At 43.8% G+C, this 23,169-nt stretch overlaps 1 protein-coding gene across 1 annotated transcript in view; it reads left to right on the plus strand.

The window, feature by feature from the left end:
• Positions 1–1,490: 1,490 nt before the first annotated feature.
• Positions 1,491–23,169, plus strand: part of NCAPH (non-SMC condensin I complex subunit H) — a 59,517-nt gene continuing 37,838 nt past the window's right edge. Inside the window, exons 1-3 of the mRNA XM_077469538.1 lie at positions 1,491–1,629; positions 18,086–18,326; positions 22,060–22,150. Coding sequence (XP_077325664.1) covers positions 18,091–18,326; positions 22,060–22,150 — 327 coding nt within the window. The 5' untranslated portion in view covers positions 1,491–1,629; positions 18,086–18,090. The remainder of the gene's footprint in view (positions 1,630–18,085; positions 18,327–22,059; positions 22,151–23,169) is intronic.

Genomic DNA, 23,169 nt, shown 5'->3' on the forward strand with positions numbered 1-23,169 from the left:
ATGTTGGAAATATTTCCCGACCAACTGGGCCGGACGGACCTAATCCGATCATGTGTAGAGCATTTTCATCGGACCAAGTGCCACCCATGCTCAGATCAAATTCCTACATCAAAGCTATTGGCTACTAGCCTGAATGTAGTCCCATCCTAACGAAATTACGTCATCACGTTCTGAAAGATGGGATTTTTCGCCAACTTGGCCCGACCGTGTGTATGCAACAGTTTCGGACACAATCCGCCGGACTAAATCCGACGGGCAAAATCCGATGAATTTGGTTGGCAAAATCTCCGACCATGTGTACGTGAGCTTACAGTGTCTATAGATTCAGATCAGGATGAGGATCAAGCAACATCTAAAGCCTCAAAGTATAAGCTGCCTCTTGAGGAAGTGGATGAGCTAATGGGCGCTATCTATGATACGCTGTAAATTGAGGAGGAAGAAACTCAGTTATCCAGACATGATATGATAGATCCTAGAATACAGTCATTCTAAAGACAGACCCTGGGTTCATACCAAAGGTAGCATCTAGCTTCCATAGTGTCCAAATTTAAATGAATGAATCATAAGTCCATCAATAAAGTTCATATGGGGTATGAGTTCAAATTGAACCCGTTACCGCACCGCATGTGAAAACTCTCCTGTGGTAATGAATTTACCAGATGAATCAAGAAAATTTGTATCAATCAATTCCTTATACAGGCACTGCATCCTTCCATCTAGATATTTCTCGTAACAAGAAAGGAATGTACATATAGCGTAATCCAGTAAAGATTTCATGATTTAAAAAATCCCCCCTTAAAAATCGTATAAAAATATCAGGCATATGGAAATCAATCCCATCTCACTCGCGTGTCTATCACTCACCACTCTGCTGTTCTTTCAAGGAGCAGTGTTTTCGGATTGCAACCCGGGAACACCGTTTATATGCTTGATATTTTTATATGATTTGTAAGTGCACATTTGTAAGGAAGAGTTTTTTTAAATCAAAGCTGAGAGTCACGTGACCGACCTGAAGACAGCGCTAAAATGGTATTTACAAAGCTCGTTTTTACAAAACGGAAAAAAACAAATAGTGTATACCCTGCTTTAGACTGTCTTGTTTGTGCCAGGAAACAACCCTTTCAGATCAACTTATTATTTCTTTCTTTTTTTAAAGACTGTGACAAATAAACAGAACATGAACAAATCCACTAGGTCAACAAAGCATTATAATATAATTAAAACTAGAATTTATAGGGTAGATATATTTATTGGGAAGAAGATCCTTTATTATAAATTCAGATGAATCTCTGCAAGTGTAAATCCTGTCCTTCATGTCACTGTATTGTTCCCAAATTCAATATACATTACAGTAACCTTTTTTTTTCAACAACAAACGGCACCGTTACGACAATCATAGGAGGAAATGAGCAGGACCAATGCGACAGCACCGTAATGCGACAGCACCGTGCTGGCACTCGCCCCAAACAAACATGGCGCCCGTCACCCTCCCCGTCCACCATGATCCGCCCAGTACCCTGCCCACAGCTCTGTAGAACCGCCTCGAGCCGTTATCTCGTGACGTCATCACGCCGTGCGATAGCGCGGAATTTTTGAAAGCTCTGGAGCCGGAAATCAGGCGTCCGGGAGGTACGTGTGTTGTCTGGGTATACCGGGGATCGGTAACGGGGCATATGAAGAGTATAGGGGTGGTATGATGCGTCCGGCCAGCTTCAGGTTCGGCGCGCAGCGCTGTCACTGGGATTGGGCTGCTGCAGTACACGGAACTCGCACTGTACGGACTGCAGCTGTGTGTATATGAATAAAGCTTGTTGTGAGGAAACAATTGACATAGATGAGCTCCATTATAGTACACACTGAGTCGAGACTTTGTATGTAAAGTAAGTGTGTCACCATATAATCGCCTTCAGCTGTACTATGTGGTAGAAAGGCCTGTCTGATGGGATAGGTGAGGGGGTGTCCTGTTATTTGGTAAATCTAAAGATGGCCATACATCTCTCTCCGAACTCTGCACTCTTCCTTGTTTTTATCTGGCCCTTGGGGCACAATGCCTCCCGCTGACCCCCAATGATGGGGCACAATGCTTCCCACTAGAGCTACATGATTCTGCATTAAATGAGAATCGCAATTTTTTTGCCTAGAATAAGGATCACGATTCTTGGCGTCACGTCAATTTTCACATAATACAAAAAATTGGACTAACTTTAATGTTTTCCTTTTTTTTTTTTTTTTTTAAAAGAGACCACTGCGCAAATACAGTGTGACATAAAATATTGCAACACTCGCCTTTTTATTCTCTAGGGTCTCTGCTAAAAAAAATATATATATATATATATATATATATATATATATATATATATATAGTGTGTTTGGGGGTTCTAACTTCTAGGCAATGGTTAAAACCCGCAGTTTTGTTAGAGAGATTTCACTTCCTAGGATGATTTCACGAGCAATTATAATCGTGTGTGTTTTTTTATTTATTTTTTATTTTTTCCTTCTATTGCGTACAATTTAGTCAATTCCGCAAAGCAAAATATTGAATTTCAAGTAAATGCCACAACCTTTTAAACAAGCAAAAAAAAAAACAAAAAAAAAAACAGTGAGGTAAATCCAGCAAAACATTTGATTAATCAATTCAACTAAAAAGGAAGTTCTCCTATTACAGCCTCCTCCAAACCCCTCCATCTGCTCACCTAGGCATGCAGAGTGTAAATTTGGACCAAGCACACGCACGCACACCTACGCCTCCCCCCAAGCGCACGCACACCTACGCCTCCCCCCAAGCGCACGCACACCTACGCCTCCCCCCAAGCGCACGCACACCTACACCTCCCCCAAGCACACAGACACACCCACACCCCCCCCCCAAGCGCGCGCAAACCCCAAGCACATACGCACGCGCACACACCAAGCACACGCACCACACCACCCCCCATAACAAATGTCATATGTACTTGCTCTGTGTAATCGTTTTGCATAGAGCAGCCCGATCCTTCTCTTCTGGGGTCCCCCATTATCGCTCTTGGCTTCTCGTGCATTCTGCATTCCCCCATAGCAAACCACTCGTGTGGGCTCAATCCGCTTTACCCAATATGCTTTTATATATAAAGCATCTCTGGCAAAGGAATCTCCTAGTGGCGAGCTGGGAAAATATATTCATATTTGTAATCCAGACGTACTGTGTGATCGCACACTAATAGCAGAGGTGACAGTGCCACCTCCTGACAGCCAGGCTGAATTAAGGAAAGCTGAACAAGACAAAATCTACACATTTGGCATTAGCAGACTACAGCCATGCAGTGCTCGATTAAGCCCTGGTTCACACGGGTGCGACTTTAAAATAGGGCAATTTCAAACCCGCAGATCAGAGCAATTTTCACCTACGATTTCATTAAGACTTTGTTTAACAGAAGTCTTTGGAAGTCGCAATGAAATTGGCATAAAGTAGCACAGGAACCATTTGAATGGTTCCTTTACCAATAATGGGGTGTGACTTATGTTATTTGGAACTGTCAAGTCTCATGACAAATTGCATCGTTGTGATACATGTAAAAATCTTAATTTTTGGCAATAAATTTACTCAAACTCCCAGAACAATATATGTTTTCTGAAAGTAGAGGGCCTGTAGAATAAAAAGATGATGGTTGCACACCAGCAAGTAGTATCGAATGTGCTGTAGCTGAGAGCAACCTGGATGGGCCATGTCTCTTCTGGCCTCCTCTCTGAGTGATACTTATGGACAACAGAGCAATGGTGACCTATGTGCCAAACCAGGATGGTACTCACAGCAGATCCCTGATGCAGGGAGTGGAGCCGATTCTGTTATGGACAGAGGGGAACCTGCTGAACCTCAGTGTGACCTACATCCCAGCCTTTCAGAATCGCCAAGCCGATCTGTTGTCCAGGAATCTGGCCAACGAGTGGTCTCTGAATCACTGTTCCATTGGATTTATCAACAATGGGGTCACCCCCAAATAGACCTTTTTGCTTCGCCTTTGAACACCAAGACGCCTCTCTATTTCTCTAGATATGTCTGCTAGCGTCGCTCTTAAGTATTCAATTTTCCATTTTAGTTTTGGCTTTGGGATATATATATATATAAAAAATTTTTTATAATGAATGTGGTATTTATTGTATCATGGTGTATTGACGGGGGGGCTATGCCTTCACTCTATCCAAATCTACAAAAAAATGTATTCCTCTAATCATTTTAAGGCTCCATGCACACTGGAGCTCATAAACTGCAGTTTATTGGAGTTTGGGCATTTTTTTTTTTTTTTTTAAAGCCCATAAACTCCACTCTATGTTAACCTATGTGTCCACGCACACATGGACGTTTTTTAGCTTTAATGAGCAGTGGAGTTTATGGGCTCTTTTTCTGAACGCCTGAAATTCGCGTTCAAAGTGCCGTTTTTCACCGCCAATAAACGCTCATAAACACGCATTAGTGTTTGGCATTCTATTTTTTCAATGCATTGTGGGAGTTTGGAATGCACTGTGTATTTTTATTGAAAACGCTCATAAACGCTAGTACAAAACACTGTTAAAAGCACGTTTTTCAACCAGCTTTTTCTGCCAGCAATCCAGAAAAAGCTTTTTCCCAAGTGTTCTTCCAGGACAGCCCTTGAGAGATGGAGTCCCTCCCATCGACACAGGAAACGCATTGCCACAGTTCAAAAGGCGGTCCCTGGTCAGTCATTTGTGTTTCCTCCGTTGGAGGAACATGTTGCCAGGAACCTGGAGGCCCCTCTCAGGGGCTGCCTGAAGAATCTGTAAGCCATAAGGGACCGGGTCCTGTTTTTTGGGTACAGTGGGGTCCATACCTTGTTTGTTGTGGCTCGGGTACCATCCAGCTGAACCAGAGCAGACCCGTTACCCTCCTCCTTCCAGTGTCGAGGTGGCCAGGGGCAGAATGACGCTGGTTTCCCCCAGGAGCGGTGAGTGGAACCTTCCATCTCCGCTCCTTGTTGCGGTGGGGTCGGAGACGCCGATTGTCATTTCCGGCGGAACCGCGTCATCACTGCGTGCCGAGACTTCCGGGTCTCTAGGGCACAGGGAGGAGAGGGAGAGCCAGCGCTGTGCCTGTGCAGTCCCCACCAGCGTCCAGCGATACAGAACTAGCGGCAGAGCGGCAGAGGGGGACCATGGAGGCTATTCCCCAGGACACTTCGGCAGAGTCAGGCACCAGCCAATCCCAGGTAGGCTGCTGGGCATGCTATTACTCTGGTGGTCTAAGGAGTTGTGGTGTTTGTAGGCTGGAATCTGTAGTGCCCCACGGTGGTGGTTAACTCACAGTTAAAGTGGTTGTAAACCCTTACAAACCACTTTGACCTACAGGTAAGCCTAGATTAAGGCTTACCTGTAGATCCAAGAAATATCTCCTAAACCTATACGGTTTAGGAGATATTTGCCCGAAGACAGGCACCGCTGTCTACGGCGCATGCGCCGTAGACAGCGGCGCACTGAGCGCGGCATTTCCAACAACGGACCTGCGGCGCGCGTCGGCTCCCATGCGCGGGAGTGACATCATCGTGGCTCCGCCGAATGACAGCGGCGGAGCTGCGAGACCCCACCGAAAAGATGGATGCGCCGGACTACAGGGGACAGCGGTGACATCGCTGGCTCCTGTGTCAGGTAAGTGACACATAATGGGCTACTATGCGATGCATAGTAGTCCATTATGCTTTGCCTTTGCAGGGAATGAAAGAGGAAGTAAACCCATCAGGGTTTACTTCCTCTTTAAGGATGTATGCAGTTGGTGGTGATTCTAAGGAGGCACATGGAGCTGACGCTAAAAATGTTGTTTTCTTATTTTCAGGCTAAAGATCTCCCAAAGGAAGACAATGCAGGCTGCAGAAAGTGCCCTAATTGTGGGAATAGGTTATTGCAAGCTTGCTTAAATCTGAGGCAGATTCCCCTTTGGCTAAATTTTGGGCTCCTTTTAAAGAGGAAATGTCGTCGACTTTTAAGTCCCTCCGGGAGTTAATCACCGATGTAGGCTCAGCTGCCTCCACTAATAGAACAACTGCAATTTTCTCCTCACCATGCTTTACAACACCCAGCTCAGGGGAGCCCCGTATGGTCAGGGAGCCTAGCCCCACATTGATTAGCCCTGATTCCTCTGATGCAGATTCAGATCAGGATGAGGATCAAGCAACATCTAAAGCCTCAAAGTATAAGCTGCCTCTTGAGGAAGTGGATGAGCTAATGGGCGCTATCTATGATACGCTGTAAATTGAGGAGGAAGAAACTCAGTTATCCAGACATGATATGATAGATCCTAGAAGACAGTCATTCTAAAGACAGACCCTGGGTTCATACCCCTCATTTTGTCAAATTGCAGCAAATGAGAAAGAAGAATGTCTTCATTTATTGGATGTGAGGAGGTGTATTCTAGAGTATCTAAAAGTAACAAATCCATTCAGAATCTCTGACTCCCTTTTTGTCCTTTTTTCCGGGCAGCGTAAGGGGCAAAAAGCTTCAAAAGTAACCATAGCTAGATGGATTAGGCTAGCTATAGCAGAAGGGTATAAGGCCTTGAATAGAGATCCTCCTGAGGGTGTGAAAGCTCACTCCACAAGAGCGTTGTCTGCATCCTGGGCAGAAAGAGCTGGTGCCACCCCGGAGCAGGTATGTAAAGCAGCCACATGGTCAAGCTTTTTCCACCTTTACAATGCATTACTGACTGGACCTAATGTCTAGTCAGGATCAGGCCTTTGGGAGGAAAGTCCCCCAGGCTGTGGTCCCCCCCTAATCTGGTAAGTACTTGGGCATCCTCTTAAGGGCTGTCCTGGAAGAACACTTGGGAAAACTGGAGTTAGTACTTACCGGTAACTCCTTTTCCGGTGGTCTTCCAGGACAGCACGATCCCACCCTTTATTTGATTATAGTGATGTACTAATGTTATTACCTGTTATGGTTTATATGTTTTGCAGTTCCATCCTTCGGTTCTTGGTGAATGACTGACCAGGGACCTGAGGGACCACCTTTTGAACTGTGGCAATGTGTTTCCTGTGTCGATGGGAGGTACTCCATCTCTCAAGGGCTGTCCTGGAAGACCACCGGAAAAGGAGTTACCGGTAAGTACTAACTACAGTTTTTGAGCTTCAGTGTGCACGGAGCCTAAGACTTCATTTGCTGGATGCTGAAAATATTGAAGACAAAGATAACCAGCACTTTCATGTGTAGGTCATTAATGGTATACTTTATATTTATCTCATGACTGGAGACTTTTAAAGGAAAAGCTAAGGACAAAGCTATATGGGACTTGCCTTTACTGACTTGTTATAAAGGAACCATCTCCATGGCTTTTCTATCTAGTGAGGCATTGACTGGGAGATATGCAGGGCTGGAATAGACACTTTTTAGACTTCGTTGGCTATGTTCTCATTCCAAGTAAAGAAGGAGGTTAACAGTCACTATCAATGACTTTGTTTTAATATGAGGGATAACTTGGAAAATCTGACTATGTATTTCGGTGCTGCAGTGATCCCGGTTGTGATTTGCTTTGAAGCTGGTAGTGACAACACAAAAATCAACTGAGCTTCAATTTTTTCATGGTAACCCCAGGTTGGGTTTATTAGAGCTGGGATCTTCCATTTTTCTAAACAAAGGGCCAGTTTACTACTGTTCAGACTTCAGAGGGGCTGGACTGTGGCCAGTGGGAGTAGAAAATGTCCTGGTGTCAGTAGGAGGAAACAATGCCTAAGACTTGGTGGTCCATGGGAGTAAATAAAATAACATAATGCCTGTGGTCAGTAGGATGGGGAATATGCCCCTACCATTGGTATTAGTGGGAGGAATAGGGTCACATAGTTGTCAGTGGAAGGAACAGTGCACCATCATTGGTTTCAGTGGGAGGCATAGTGGCCCATTCTTGGTGCTAGAGGCAGGCATAGTGGCCCGTTGGTGCCAGCGGCAGGCATCGTGGACATGAAGGTCTATAGTTGTTACAGAATGACATGCTGTAATCCTGTCTCTCAATTATTTTCCTGTGTTACATCAGCTTCAAATGGGGACCACAAGTAGCTTTCAACTTGCATGCAGGCATGGTCCACTTTTTGTCACCATCACAAACCTCACTCTGAGAAATTCCATGCAATTGTGACTGAACTGCATGAAGCTTGACTATAGGAGAGCAACAGCACCAAGGTTCAATAAAGAGTATCAACAAATGTTTAAAAAGGCATTTGTTTAACGTGTCGCTCTTTAGCAGACTATCATTAATTTAAGGGTTCTATCTACTTGTAGGCTCACATTGCTGTGGGTTAGAACTCATGCCAATTCAGCTGAACTGGCACCATTGCAAACCAGCAATACAGTCCAACTTCGGAGGCGACTTGACAGACAGATTCAAATCACCCTAGAAGTCAACAAAAGTATTGCAGGAACCATGTTTGGGAATGCAAAGTCTGCGGCTTACTGACTCGGACGATGCCATTGCAGGCAATATCCACCGATTTGACATGCCAAATCGGCCCAGTGTGAACGTGGGCTAAACTGGATACTCTGCTTTCTACACTAATGCATAGGTATAAGTATATTTTGCGTTACTGACTATAACAACCGTGCAAATCAGAAGTTACTTCTGGGACTTCACCTGCAGCAAGCTGGTTCAACGTTAGTGGTTTGAAGTCGGTGACAAACAGGCAACTAACATTTTCTGAAGTGTTGCCCATCAACAAAGGAAGCTTGCATGTTTTTCATATATAGACTTCCTTTTAATGGCTGTCTCTAGGAAAATTTGGAAAAAAATAAATAAAAATCCTAAGCCCTTTTTAATGTACCTGAAACCGCCATAATGCTGCCCTCCAGCGCCTCTTCTAGGAATGTAAACTGGAACTCCACTGCTGCAGTCCAAGCCCACTGCAAACTGGCCTTGTTTCTGCCCCTCATGGTGTCACCGCACCTCAGCCAGAGTTTGAGGGCTTAAAATGTCCACATTGCCTGACTGCAGCGCGGCAACCCAAAGGACGGGACACATCGCATGTCTACAGATTTAGTAATTTTTTTTTTTTTTTTTTTATCACTGGGACGATAAGCTGGGGAAGGGGGGAGAAGGATACGCTTTCTTTCACTGTAAATTTCCTTACAGGTTTAAGAAATTCACTTTTCTTCTCTTCAGTTTATAATGTACAGTTGTGCTCAAAAGTTTGCATACCCCGGCAGAAATTGTGAAAATTTTGGCATTAATATTGAACATATGACTGATCATGCCAAAAAATGACAATTGCGCGGTCATGTGACGCTACCCAAACAAAATTTACGTCCTTTTTTTCCCCACAAATAGAGCTTTCTTTTGGTGGTATTTGATCAACTCTGTGTTTTTTGTTTTTTTTCGCTATAAACAAAAAAAAAAAGGCGACAATTTTTGTTATATTAAATATCCCCAAAAATATTTTAAAAAGCTCATATTTTTTTTTTTTTTCTCAGTTTAGGCTGATATCCTTCTACGTATTTTTGGTAAAAAAAAAAATCACAATAAGCGCTCCTTAAGGGTAGGGACCGATGTGAGTGTGCAATGTACAGGTATATTTTGAAAAGAAACACACTTTTACTCCTCTAGGGAGAGGACTTTAACATGGGCAAGTGGCCATACAAAATATACAAGATAAGATTGAAATAGCAATACGTAATTTAAAAATATAGAAACATTAAAATTGACAAAATGCAATATACATGGCATCTGTTTACAAACATCAACAAATAATTGTGCATATCCTGTTATGTTGTGTGCTACCCCAATCCATCTGTAGAAGACCCTGCAGTGGACGGAGAACAGCGAACCCAACGCATTTCGAGATCTTACATCAATAAAGTCTCTTCATCAGGGGTGTATAAAATCGTATCACATAAAAAAAGGGGGAAAAAACAGGATATCTGAAGACAAAAAATACAACAAAATTGATATATTAACCACTTGCTTACTGGGCACTTAAACCCCCCTCAGTCCCAGACCAATTTTCAGCTTTCAGTGCTCTCACATTTTGAATGACAATTACTCAGTCATGCAACACTGTAACCAAATGATTTTTTTGTCCTTTTCTTCATACCAATAGAGCTTTCTTTTGGTGGTATTTGATCACCTCTCGGTTTTTTATTTTCTGCGCTATAAATGAAAAAAGACCGAAAATTTTGAAAAAAAATGAATTTTTCTTCGTTTCTGTGACAAAATTTAGCAAATTAGCAATTTTTCTTCATAAATTTTGGCCACAATTTATACTACTACACATCTTTGGTAAAAATAACCCAAATTTTTGCATATTATATGATCTGTGTGAAATTTATAGAGTCTACAAGCTATGGTGCAAATCATAAAGATTTGCAAAAAAAGATCACATCTGATGTACTAAGGCCTATCTCCATTCTTGAGACCCTAACAAGCCAGGAAAGTACAAATGCCCCCCAAATGACCCCTTTTTGGAAAGTAGACATTCCAATGTATTTAGTAAGAGGCATGGTTAGTTATTTTAAGTTGTCATTTTTTCCCATAATTCTTTGCAAAATGACGATTTTTTTTTTTTTTTTTTTCACAAAATTTTCATTGTAATAGCTTATTTCTCCCACACGGAATGTGCATACCACAAATAACACCCCAAAATACATTCTTCTACTCCTCCTGAGTATAACGATACCACATGTGTGAGACTTTTACACAGCCTGACCACATACAGAGGCCTAATTTTGAAGTAGCACCTTCAGGCATTCTAGGAGCATAAATTACACATTTCATTTCTCAACCACCTATTACAGTTTTGAAGGCCCTGGAACACCAGGGCAATGGAAACGTCCAGAAAATGACCCCATTTTGGAAAGCTAACACCCCAACGTATAATCTATGAGGCATAATGAGTCTTTTCAATGGTTCATTTTTTTCCAGAAGTTTTCGGAAAATGTGGAAAAAAATGAAAACGCATTTTTTTTTACACAAAGTTGTCCGTTTATAAGATATTTCCAACGCATAGCATTTACATAGCAAAAATAACACCCCAAAATACGTTCTACTACTCCTCCTGAGTATAACGATACCAAATGTGTGAGACTTTTACACAGCCTGACCACATACAGAGGCCTAATTTTGAAGTAGCACCTTCAGGCATTCTAAGAGCATAAATTACACATTTCATTTCTCAACCACCTATTACAGTTTTGAAGGCCCTGGAACACCAGGGCAATGGAAACGTCCAGAAAATGACCCCATTTTGGAAAGCTAACACCCCAACGTATAATCTATGAGGCATAATGAGTCTTTTCAATGGTTCATTTTTTTCCAGAAGTTTTCGGAAAATGTGGAAAAAAATGAAAACGCATTTTTTTTTACACAAAGTTGTCCGTTTATAAGATATTTCCAACGCATAGCATTTACATAGCAAAAATAACACCCCAAAATACGTTCTACTACTCCTCCTGAGTATAACGATACCACATGTGTGAGACTTTTACACAGCCTGACCAAATACAGAGGCGCAACATGCAAGAAACACCGTCGGCGTTCCAGGGACACATAGCCTGCACATACCAAGAATTACACCCCCAAATACATTATGCTGAGCAAAGGGTAAAGAAAAGATTACCTGTGGTTTTAGAAGCGCAGTTGTCCACAGGAGGATATCACTGGTCCAGGCAGCAGGCAGGGACTTGGTCAGCAACAGCGAACACAGTTTTTCAGGCAGCAGGCAGGGATACTGTCCATATTACAGTCCAGGGTTAGTGCAGAGATGTCAGCAGTGCCAAAAATATTGGTCCTGGTAGTAGGCAGGTCCTTGTGGTGTGGTCAGTGCGGCATGATGGCAGTAAGTCCTACAGGCAGCAGACAAAAGTAGAGCCTCGTTCAGGACAGAATGGGGATAGGGGTAGAGGCTTCTCCCTCCCAAATCTCTTTGAAGCCTCCGAGTCTCCAGACCCTAATCTAGGAATAAGAAAACAAAGAAAATTGTTTTCTTCTTCCAGAAAAACTATACTGGAGCCCCTCACATATGTGAGACCCCGTGTTGAATCCCACTAGTCCAGTTGCAGAATACAAGATCAGTCCAAGAGGCAGGCAAATATCGTGGTCAAACAGTCCAAGGTCAGTTCCAGATCAGGCAGAGATATATACAGAATCGTTAGACAGAAGCATGGTCGAATAACAGTCCAGGGTCAGTTCCAGATGAGGCAGAGGTATGTACAGAATCGTTAGGCAGAAGCGTGGTCGAATAACAGTCCAGGGTCAGTTCCAGATCAGGCAGCGGTATGTACAGAATCGGCAGGCATAAGAGTGGTCAAATAACAAGCCAGGGTCCGTTACAGAGCAGGCAGTGGCATAAGGGGTGTGAAGGTGTATGAAGGCAGGAACTGAGGATTATGTTTACCATACTTCACTAAAAATTTATTGAAGTATGGTAACGCCGAAAACAGTCGCCTATACAGAGGCCTGGTTGGGAAGGACATTGTGCACAATAATATGTGTCTTTTCTGACTCCTGCTTTGGTACACACCTTACATCTTTTTTGGCGTCTTTTGCCTGCTGGTGTGGGGGGAATTTTATCCGGAAAGTGGCGCTCGGAGAGTCGACTAACAACGTCTGATCGGATATTTTCTAGTGGGCCGTTTGGGAATAAAAGGGCTGTGAAAACTTCCTCCTGGTAGCCAAAGAAACGTTTGGGGTTTTGGGTGGCGTTGCTGTAAATTACATATGAATTGTAAATGGCCAATTGAAAAAAATAAATTACTACTTTTTTGTACCAATGATATGTCCGTCTTGAGACCAGATATGGTTCCATCATTTGGTCGTTGAAGTCGACTCCTCCCATGAACAAATTATACTCTGAAATACATTTGGGTTTCTTTACGGGGCCATTCCTTCTGGGGATTTCTACGAAGGTATCGTTGTGGATAGAAGATAACATGTACACATCTCTTCTGTCCCTCCACTTCACTGCCAGAACCTCCTTGTTTCTTAGACTTGCGGTTTCTCCTTTCCGCAGCTTCTTGTTCACCAGACTTTGAGGAAAGCCCTTCCGGTTCTTTTTTACAGTGCCACATGCTGGCGTCTTCTTCCGGTGAAGGTTGTGGAACAGGGGCAGAGATGTGTAGAAGTTGTCTACATAGAGGTGGTAGCCTTTATCCAGTAGGGGGTATATGAGGTCCCAAACAATTTTTCCGCTGGATCCCAAATAATCCGGACAATTAGGGGGCTGTAGCTGGGTGTCCTTCCCTTCGTACACCTTGAAGGAATATGTGTACCCTGTGGCTCGGTCACATAATTTGTAGACCTTCACCCCATAGCGGGCCCTTTTGCTGGGCATAAATTGCTTCATCCTAAGCCTGCCACTAAATTTAATAAGGGACTCATCCACACATATGTGTTGGTCCGGGGTAAACAATTTGGGGAATATTTCTGAAAAATAATTTAGTATTGGTCGAATTTTGTAAAGGCGGTCAAAATTTGGATCATTTCGTGGAAGGCATTGGGAATTGTCACTGAAATGTAAGAACCTCAGGATCATCTGATATCTGTGTCTGGGCATTACCGCGGAGAAGAGCGGTGAGTGGTGGAGGGGGTGGGTTGACCAGTAGGTACGTAATTGGTTTTTTTTGTTGAGTCCCATATTAAATGTGAGGCCTAAAAAAAGCTTGAACTCCTCCACCGTTAGGTCTCTCCATTCGTAGGGACGGGCATAATAGGAGGTTGGATTTTGAAAAATACATTGTTGTGCATACAGGTTGCACTGGGCCACAATTGACGCCAACATGTCCTCCGTAAAAATTAAATTAAAAAAATCGATGGGGCTAAAATTCTCCGTGTCCACCTGGACTCCTGGCTGGGCGGTGAAAGGGGGAACATTGGCCTCTCCTGAATTAGGAGGAAGCCACAAGGGGTTCTGAAGGGCATAGGGAAGGCCAGCATGGCTCCTAACCCTTTGGGGCTGAGATGACACCCCACTGGTACTTGGCCTTTCTTGCTGGGGCACTGCGGTGCTGGTGGACGGCATTGCGGTGCTGGTGGACGGCACTGCGGTGCTGGTGGACGGCACTGCCTCACTAGAACGCCTTCGCTTGATGGGCCGGATATCTTCCTCCTCGGATTCATCAGTCAGTGTTTCACTGCTGAGGACTGGCTCATAAGTTACGTCGGCTTCAGAATCCGAAAAGGAATCGGAAGAGGAGAGCTCCCCGTTGCTCTCGTCGGCCGCGGAAATAATTTGGTACGCCTCCTCAGCGGAAAAGACGCGTTTAGCCATTGTAGCACTGATGGGCACTGATGAGGTGGCACAGATGGGCGCTTTTGAGGTGGCACAGATGGGCGCTTTTGAGGTGGCACAAATGGACACTGATGGGTCGGCACAGATGTGCACTGATTTATTGCACAGATGTGCAGATTTGTTGCACGGATGTGCACTGCTGAGGCGGCGGATGTGCACTGCTGAGGCGGCGGATGTGCACTGCTGAGGCGGCGGATGTGCACTGCTGAGGCGGCAGATGGGCACTGCTGAGGCGGCAGATGGGCACTGCTGAGGCGGCACAGATGGGCACTGCTGAGGCGGCACAGATGGGCACTGCTGAGGCGGCACAGATGGGCACTGCTGAGGCGGCACAGATGGGCACTGCTGAGGCGGCAGATGGGCACTGATGGGTCGGCACAGATGTGCACTGATTTATTGCACGGATGTGCACTGATTTATTGCACGGATGTGCACTGCTGAGGTGGCAGATGGGCACTGCTGAGGCGGCAGATGGGCACTGCTGAGGCGGCAGAGATGGGCACTGCTGAGGCGGCAGAGATGGGCACTGCTGAGGCGGCAGAGATGGGCACTGCTGAGTCGGCACAGATGGGCACTGCTGAGTCGGCACAGATGGGCACTGCTGAGTCGGCAGATGGGCACTGATAGGTCGGCACAGATGTGCACTGATTTATTGCACGGATGTGCACTGATAAGGCAGCAGATGGGCACAGATGGGCACTGCTGAGGCGGCACAGATGGGCACTGCTGAGGCGGCACAGATGGGCACTGCTGAGGCGGCACAGATGGGCACTGCTGAGGCGGCACAGATGGGCACTGCTGAGGCGGCACAGATGGGCACTGCTGAGGCGGCACAGATGGGCACCGATTGGTACAGATGGGCACCGATTGGCACTGGCGGGCACTGGCGGTGCACAGATGGAGCACTGGCGGTGCACAGGTGGGCACAGGCGGGCACAGGTGGGCACTGGCAGGGTAGATCTGGGCACTGGCAGGGCACTGGCAGGGTAGATCTGGGCACAGGTGGGGTTTTTATCTGTTTACTGACAATTTTACACTCACAAGGCACATTCGGTCTCCTCACACGCTATCGCTGTGTGAGGAGACACGTTTGGCAATGGGTGATCTCATTTGTTTACATTTGAGATCATCACCCATTGGAGGAGGCGATCGCGCTGTAAACGGCCGCTGTGATTGGCCGTTTACAGCGATCTGTGATTGGCTGTGTCCAGCGGACACGGCCAACACAGATTTTCCCCGATGCGCGCTCCCGGGAGCGCGCGGGGAACTCTTAAAGGGGACGACGTCAATAGACGTAGTCCTGAAAATTGAGATCCGCGCTATACACGTCATTTTACTATAGCGCGGATCTCAAGTGGTTAAAGAGAAACAGGGTTAGATACAGGATAACTAAATGTATGAGGGGAGGAAGAAAAAAATAAAAATACATTTCTAAAAAAATTCTCTCCTTCTTTTTTTTTTTTTTTTTTTTTTTTTATTTTTCTTTTTTCCCCTTCCTTCTCTTTTATATAATTTTTTTATTATTATGATTTTCTCTCCCTCATATATTTAGTGGTAGAAGACAACAGACATCACTCACCACTATGGTGACAGAAGATCAATAAATCGCACAATCAAGATAGTGTGCAATGGTGAGAGGGGAAGATAAAAACCTCTCTTAACCATCCTGGACAGTGGAAGATGCACCAGTGGTATTCACAGCCGTCATAAGAATGAATATGAATCACTTAAAAATGTACAAAAAATGTACAGGTATAGGGACAATTGTAGACACTCGCTCAGGTTGAACTGGATGGACTGGTGTCTTTATTCAACCTTACTATGTATATTGTTTGGTTTGCGCAAAAGTTATAGCATCCTACAAAATAGGGGATAGATTTATAGCCTTTTTGGTATTAATATTAATAATATAATTTTTTTTTTACTAGTAATGGCGGTGATCTGCGCCCCCCCATCGGGACTGTGACATTATGGTGGACACAACCAATGCTTTTGAAATATTTTTGGGACCATTGGCATTTATACAGTGATCAGTGCTATAAAAATGACACTGGCAGGGAAGAGGTTAACAGTAGGGGGCTATCGAGGGGTTAACTTTTCCCTATGTGTGTTTGTAATTTTAGGGGGAGGTGACTGACCTAGAGGAAATTACAGATCGTGGTTCCACGCTAATAGGAACTCGAGATCTGTCACGCCTCACAGAACAAGGATTTGTGTGTTTATACACACACACACACACACACACACACACACACACACACACACACACACACACACAACACGTCCCTGTTCTGCTTCTTCTACCCACAAGCATCGGCACCTCCGCTATGCAGTGGGTGCGCGCGCATGCCTGCTATCCCGATCCGACGTATAGCCACAGCGGCTCTCGCGGTCGTGCTGACCTGCCGCTGTAAAATCAAGGTGGCTGGTCGGCAAGCAGTTAAGTATCGTGGTCACATGAAGCCACTTATCGCATAGTTTTTTGGATCCTTTTAAAATCATAATAACAGAAATTGCCCGAATCGCCCTAATGAAAAGTTTGCATACCCTGGAATGTTTTGCCTTGGTACAGACCATGGGGAGCAGAAAAGAAGTCGAAAGACCTGCGTAACAAGGTATTGAAACTTTACAAAGATGGAAAAGGATATAAAAAGATATCCAAAGCCTTGAATATGCCAGTCGGTACTGTTCAATCATTTAATTATAAGAGAATTTTGGGGATCTCTTGATACCAAGCCAAGGTCAGATAGATCAAGAAAGTTTTAAGCCATAACTGCGATGGGAATTGTTCGGGATGCAAAGAAAAACCCACAGCTAATCCCAGGAGAAATACAGGCTGCTCTGGAAAAAGATGGTGTGATTGTTTTTAACCACTTCATCCCTGGAAGGATTTGTCCCCTTAATGACCAGGCCATTTTTTTTGCAATACGACAACGCAACACTTTAACTGACAATTGCGTGGTCGTGCAACGCTGTACCCAAACTATAAGCAAAATAGAGTAAGGGCAAGTTCACACCACATGCTGTCAGTACGTTTTTTTTCTTCTGCAGCAAAAACGCATGGAAAGTTTCCAATGGCATAGTTCACACCAGTGCGGTCAGTTCCAGTGCATTCTAGTTTCAGAAAAAAAGTAGAACATGCTGCATTTTTTGTAGACTACTGGAACGTAGTAAGACACAGCAAACGCACCAGAATCCACTGGAACGCATCAAAAACGCACTGGACCCCAGTACAGTGAAAAGAAAACGAGGAAAAAACAAAGCATCTAGAGTGCATCTAAAAACACACCGGAACGAGTTAAAAACGTACATGCAGAGACGCATCTGGAATGCGTTTTTGTGGTGTGAACCAGCCCTAAGGGAGGGTTAAAACCCATTTGTTTTTGTTTTTTTGGCCATCTATGTCCCATTGTAGAGATTTCCCTTCCTGCCCCATAACTAAACCGTAAGTGAGAGGGAATTTCTTGGAGCCCCCCAGGTCACCATAACTAGTGTCCTGATTGGAAGATTTCCCCTCTAATCCTTTTTTGGATAGACTAGGGAGGAGATAGATAAACTACCCGCTCTAGCTACCATTCCCACAAGGCTTCTTGTTGGGACAGCCACTTGTTGCACATTTCTATACTGTAAATGATCCTTTTTATGCTTCCACTGTGGTCTCTGAGCAAGCCCAAAGCTTGAACCAGGGAGAATACTGTTCTGCATTTCACAGGCTCCGTATGAGGGTGGTTAAAAGATGAGGATATGTATAGCTAAAGGAGTTTTTAGCTTTTTATTCTTTATTCAAATATGTGTAGAAATACATTGTTGTGCTGAATGCCTTCTGTATTTTGTTTTACCAGACAATATGAACACCTCTACTCCTCAGTCGGGGGGACGTCAGAAGCCCTTGTCCCCGGGCGGAGAATATTTGTCTCCAGCTACCAGGCCGCAGCCGGTCAGTGCAGCAGGCACCCCCACTCTTCAAAATTTCACCAGTAATGATGATGAATGGGAAAGAAAACAGAGGAGGCGCTCCAGGGTGATTGATCTACAGCTTAGTAATGCTGATTCTCCGGCATCTACAATCTCCCCTGCGCAGAGGTAAGTCCTTTGTCATTTCTGCCCTCCAAAAAAACTCCAGTGTAGTTACCACAATCTTGATGTTTTCATGGCGCAGGAGTAAACTACAATTTGCATACCAGTAGCCAGACCTCATAGGAGTTTATTCGTGCATCTTTTTTCGGTATTTAGGTTCAATTCTTTGTCAATATTTTATATCTCAACAGTTGTTAAGCAGCTAGGCTAGATTTCACATTAATTAACCTATATTTATATATAATTCTAAAACGAATACATGGAAGATTCTACATGTAAAAATGTGGTGGCAAAATCATTACTTTCAGCTGAAAGGATAAGTTTACCTTTTAAAAAAAAATAAAAAAGTGCATTTATTTATTTTTTGCTTGAAGTTTGTAAAGCACTGCTGATCACGGGGGCCATGCAGGACTCCTGCAGACTTCTCAGTGTATCTTTGCTCGTGCCTCGTATAGGCAGGCAGATGCACACTGACAGGAAGAGACCAGAGCACTCAACAGCACCATGGTAGTTCATTGAGAACTACAAGCTGACGGCTGCAAAGCCTGTCTATACTTATAGTTTTCCCTTTCACAGAATTCTGTAAATTAATGACGCAGCCGACGGGCAGAGCCCCAATCGACCTCTTTGTTTCCAAACCGTGATAGCAGGCATCTGGAGAAGATGCCCACTTGCTCTCACTGGGAGGGGGCAGAGACTGGAGCTGCTGGAACATGTCACATGTTCCATTTTAACCAGTTTCAGACCACACCATTTTGCTGGCTTAAGACGAGACCACTTTTTGCGATTCAGCACTGCGTCGCTTTAACTGACAATTGCACGGTCATGCCATGTGGCTCCCAAACAAAATTGCTGACCTTTTTTTTACCACAAATAGAGCTTTCTTTTGGTGGTATTTGATCACCCTTGCGGTTTTTATTTTTTGCACTATGAACAAAAAGAGCGACAATTTTGAAAAAAAAACGCATTATTTTTTACTTTTTGCTATAATAAATATCCCCCAAAAATGTATAAAACATTTCCCCCCCCCCCCCCCCCAGTTTAGGCTGATACGTATTCTTCTACATATTTTTAGTAAAAAAAAAAATAAAAAAAAACGCAATAAGTGATTGGTTTGCTCAAAGGTTATAGTGTTTACAAAATAGGGGATAGTTTTATGGCATTTTATATTATATATAGATAGATATTTTACTAGTAATAGTGGCGATCAACGATTTTAATTGTGACTGCGACATTATGGCGGACACATTTTTGGGAACATTGTCATTTATACAGCAATCAGTGCTATACAAATGCACTGATTCCTGTGTAAATGACACTGGCAGTGAAGGGGTTAACCAGGAGGTGGCAGTGTAGGGGTTAAGTGTGTCCTAGGCGTGTGTTGCTAACTGTGGGGGGCGTGGCTGTGTTTTACACATCGCTGATCTCTGCTCCAATCACAAGGAGCATAGATCAGTGTCACTGTTGCTAGGCAGAAAGGGGAGATGCTTGTTTACTTTAGCATCTCCCTGTGAGACGATCGCGGGTATCACCGCCGCAATCTGACTCAGGGAGGTCCCGACCGGCGGCAAATTTAAAGGGACGTACCTGTACGCTCATGTGCCTGTCCGTGCCATTCTGCAGATGTACATCGTTGTGCACCATTCGGGAAGCAGTTAAATAAGGGTGAAACGTGTAACATGTTACAAAAGGTCAACTTATACTTTAGGGTAACTCCTTTAAAAAAAATAAAAATAAAATAAACTCCTTTAAAACAAATATCGCAAATATATATATTTTTATTTTAGCATTTACAATTGTGACACAAGCCATACTGTAATATAACATTTTAAAAATGACCTTTACCTTTCAATCAGCAGTATGGTAATTTTCTGTAGAATGCAATCTGGCTACCTGAAGGAATTCTGTATACAGATGGTGTATGGAATGCCCCACGTAAATGTAATTTCCTGCAAGTGTGATTTGGCTTACTGATTTTCCCAGAAGTCTGCATTAAGATGCAAGTCACATTTTGTGCTTCCTCTGCAACCTTTGCTTTTTCTTCAGTTTTGGTGAGATACTCCCTAGGCGTTAATCACATTTTGAAGGCATTCAGACCCTACCGAATGGTGGATAATTCTAAATTCACTCCCATTCACATTGCACGTGGACACAAACAGTTATTTCTTCAGATTAACAAAAGGTAGAAATCTGCAACAAAGGATGTTAACATTACATGCAATGGTCACCGATCACCCAGAGGGGAATGTTTTTGTTTTGGGAGGGGGAAAAAATGGAGTGGGAATGCCCGGATCTAGGTGTGAAAGGGTCTGTATAGTTTCCCTTTTTCTTTCACACTAAACTTTAGTGCATGTGAAGTATTGCAGTGCAGTGAAGTACATCACGGTCTGTGCGCTGGATTCCTGAAGACGGATCCATGCTTTCACAAGCAGCGCCTACAACACAGGAGGCGAGGTTGCAAAACTGACTACAGGGAATACAGACACACTGTTTTGCCCTGTACACACGGTTGGACTTTCCGACGGAAAATGTGCGATCAGATCGCGTTGTCGGAAAATCTGATCGTGTGGGGGCTCCATAGGACTTTTTCCGTCTGAATTTCCGACACAAAGTCTGAGAGCTGGATCTAAAATTTTCCGTCAACAAAATCTGATCGTTTAAATTCTGATCGTGTGTAGACAATTCTGATGGACAAAGTGCCACACATGCTCAGAATAAGTTACGAGACCAAAGCTATTGGCTACTGCCCTCTTTATAGTCTCCTCGTACGTGGTTTACGTCGCCTCATTCTGAACGATCGGATTTTCCGACAACTCTGTGCGACTGTGTGTATGCAATTTAAGTTTGGGCCAAAACCCGTCAGAAGAAATCCGACGGATTTTGTTGTCGGAATGTCCAACCGTGTACAGGGTATAAGTAGGTACAGCCTTCTGTATCTCTTAGCTGCAATCCAAGAGACAAACTGATTACGCCAGCATGAGCCTGGTTCTGTGCTTGTCTTCATCAGTTTGACAGTGGGCCCTGTGGAACTGGAAGGATCACTAGGTCTTTATTAAGAACAGATGGGATAAAAAAATTGTATAGAATACATTTATACAAGACAGGACTTTAAGATTCCTTATATGTGTTGGCTTATTATTCATAATTTTGAGTTTACAGAAACATTGCAGAAATAACCCCAAATATTTGCAAATTCATAAAAAAGAAAAGTGACTGGTAATGGAATACAATTGGTGGTTGTCAACTTGCTTTATATAGGAGCCTTCAAGGGCAGCCCCAACATCCAAGGTTTTTAATGCTACAGAAAGATGTCAGATATTGCACAAAACTACCGTATTTACCTGCTAGAAGCCAGTCTAAAAAAATTTCCCTTCGCTAGTTTGAACAAGCACCAAACCTTCCCCTAGGGCTGCACAATAAATGGCAAAGGGACTTTGACTCCCCATAAACGTTAAAATCTACAATCAACCCCCGAGCTACCAAAGCTATGTAATATGAGGACCTACCTCAACCATCCCATCAATTTGTATCCAGTTAATGCAGGCCCTTGCACTGCCCGCATGTTGGTAGACCTTTCAGAGATTTAGCAATCCAATTGTAATGTGTGGTAAGCTTAACGCTCTACATATTTATCCTCGTGGCCTAGTCTTTGACCACCTATTTGCTGCAACTAACTGCATTTGGTTACCATAGCTGCACCTGCAGCAGTCCATGTTAATTGACTGCTTTGTGTCTACAGATCTGAGTCCAACTCGCTACTCCTGCCTAAACTGTCAAATAACCAGATATCGGACCACTACTCCACCTGCATCAAGTTGTCTCAAGAGAATGTAAGTTATCTGCTGCCAATGATTTGCTTGTTACATCCTTCACTGATGTATTTTGTTGCTGACAAATTAACTTTAATCTATATACCTTCATAATTATTTAATACTATTTGCATCATTTATCATGAACTTGGATTCAGTTCAGCACCATATACCTGTAGTAACCAGCTTGCTTTTGTAATGCCACTTAGTCCAGCTCTGTTTTGGATGAAGTCAAGAGTGTTTAGAAGCTCTACCGTGCCTGATTCTCACTGAGATTTCCCCTCGCTTTTTGTGCCATAACACATAGTATGTGCCACTCATGGTGTCAGTGGGTATTGTACGAAAATCTCCTCAATGAGGACCCATTCGGCAATAAAAATCTGACATGGGGCGCTATGTCCATATTAGCGTTTATCATAAAAAAAATCTTAAATTTTATTATTATAGAAAAAGTAGCCATAATCTCAGCCCCAAGTATAGAAAGTATTTAAAAGTACCGCTACAATAATTAAAGCAACACGCCCGGACGCTGCGTGACGTCACGCAGGCAAGCGATCAAATTAATTCATCATTGAGGTGATTCCTGAGTAGAAATCTGCAAAGCTTGACATGGCTATAACATTAACTGATGGCTCAGCTGCGTGTGGCCCCAGGGGAAATCTCAATAGAGAAAGGAAATGGGGGGGGGGGGGGGTGGGCGCGGGTGGGTATAGTGAATAGTACTAATATTAAAAGGAGCTTGAGCTTGCTCACAATATCATGATAATAGGAGATTTAATCCTGGTTGGTCTGGATAATAATCGTGACCATGGCAAGGTGACAAAGTAGGAGTAAAGACATCTTTCTTTATGCAATAAATTGATAGAGCAGAACATCCAGGCCCTGTAATTGAGTTACTTTACCGTCCTATGTTATTGATGTCTGCATGTCTCGATCCCTCGGCATCCCAGTTCGGGGATTTAAGCGTGGCGTTGGCACCTGCATTTTTAGTGCCTGTTGGTGTCTATAGGATTGTGGTCCGGGGGTTTCCAATGGATGGA

Source organism: Lithobates pipiens, unplaced genomic scaffold, assembly GCF_037356315.1.
Source record: "Lithobates pipiens isolate NorthernLeopardFrog02 unplaced genomic scaffold, aLitPip1_a1.2 Scaffold_8, whole genome shotgun sequence".
Classification (NCBI taxonomy): domain Eukaryota; kingdom Metazoa; phylum Chordata; class Amphibia; order Anura; family Ranidae; genus Lithobates; species Lithobates pipiens.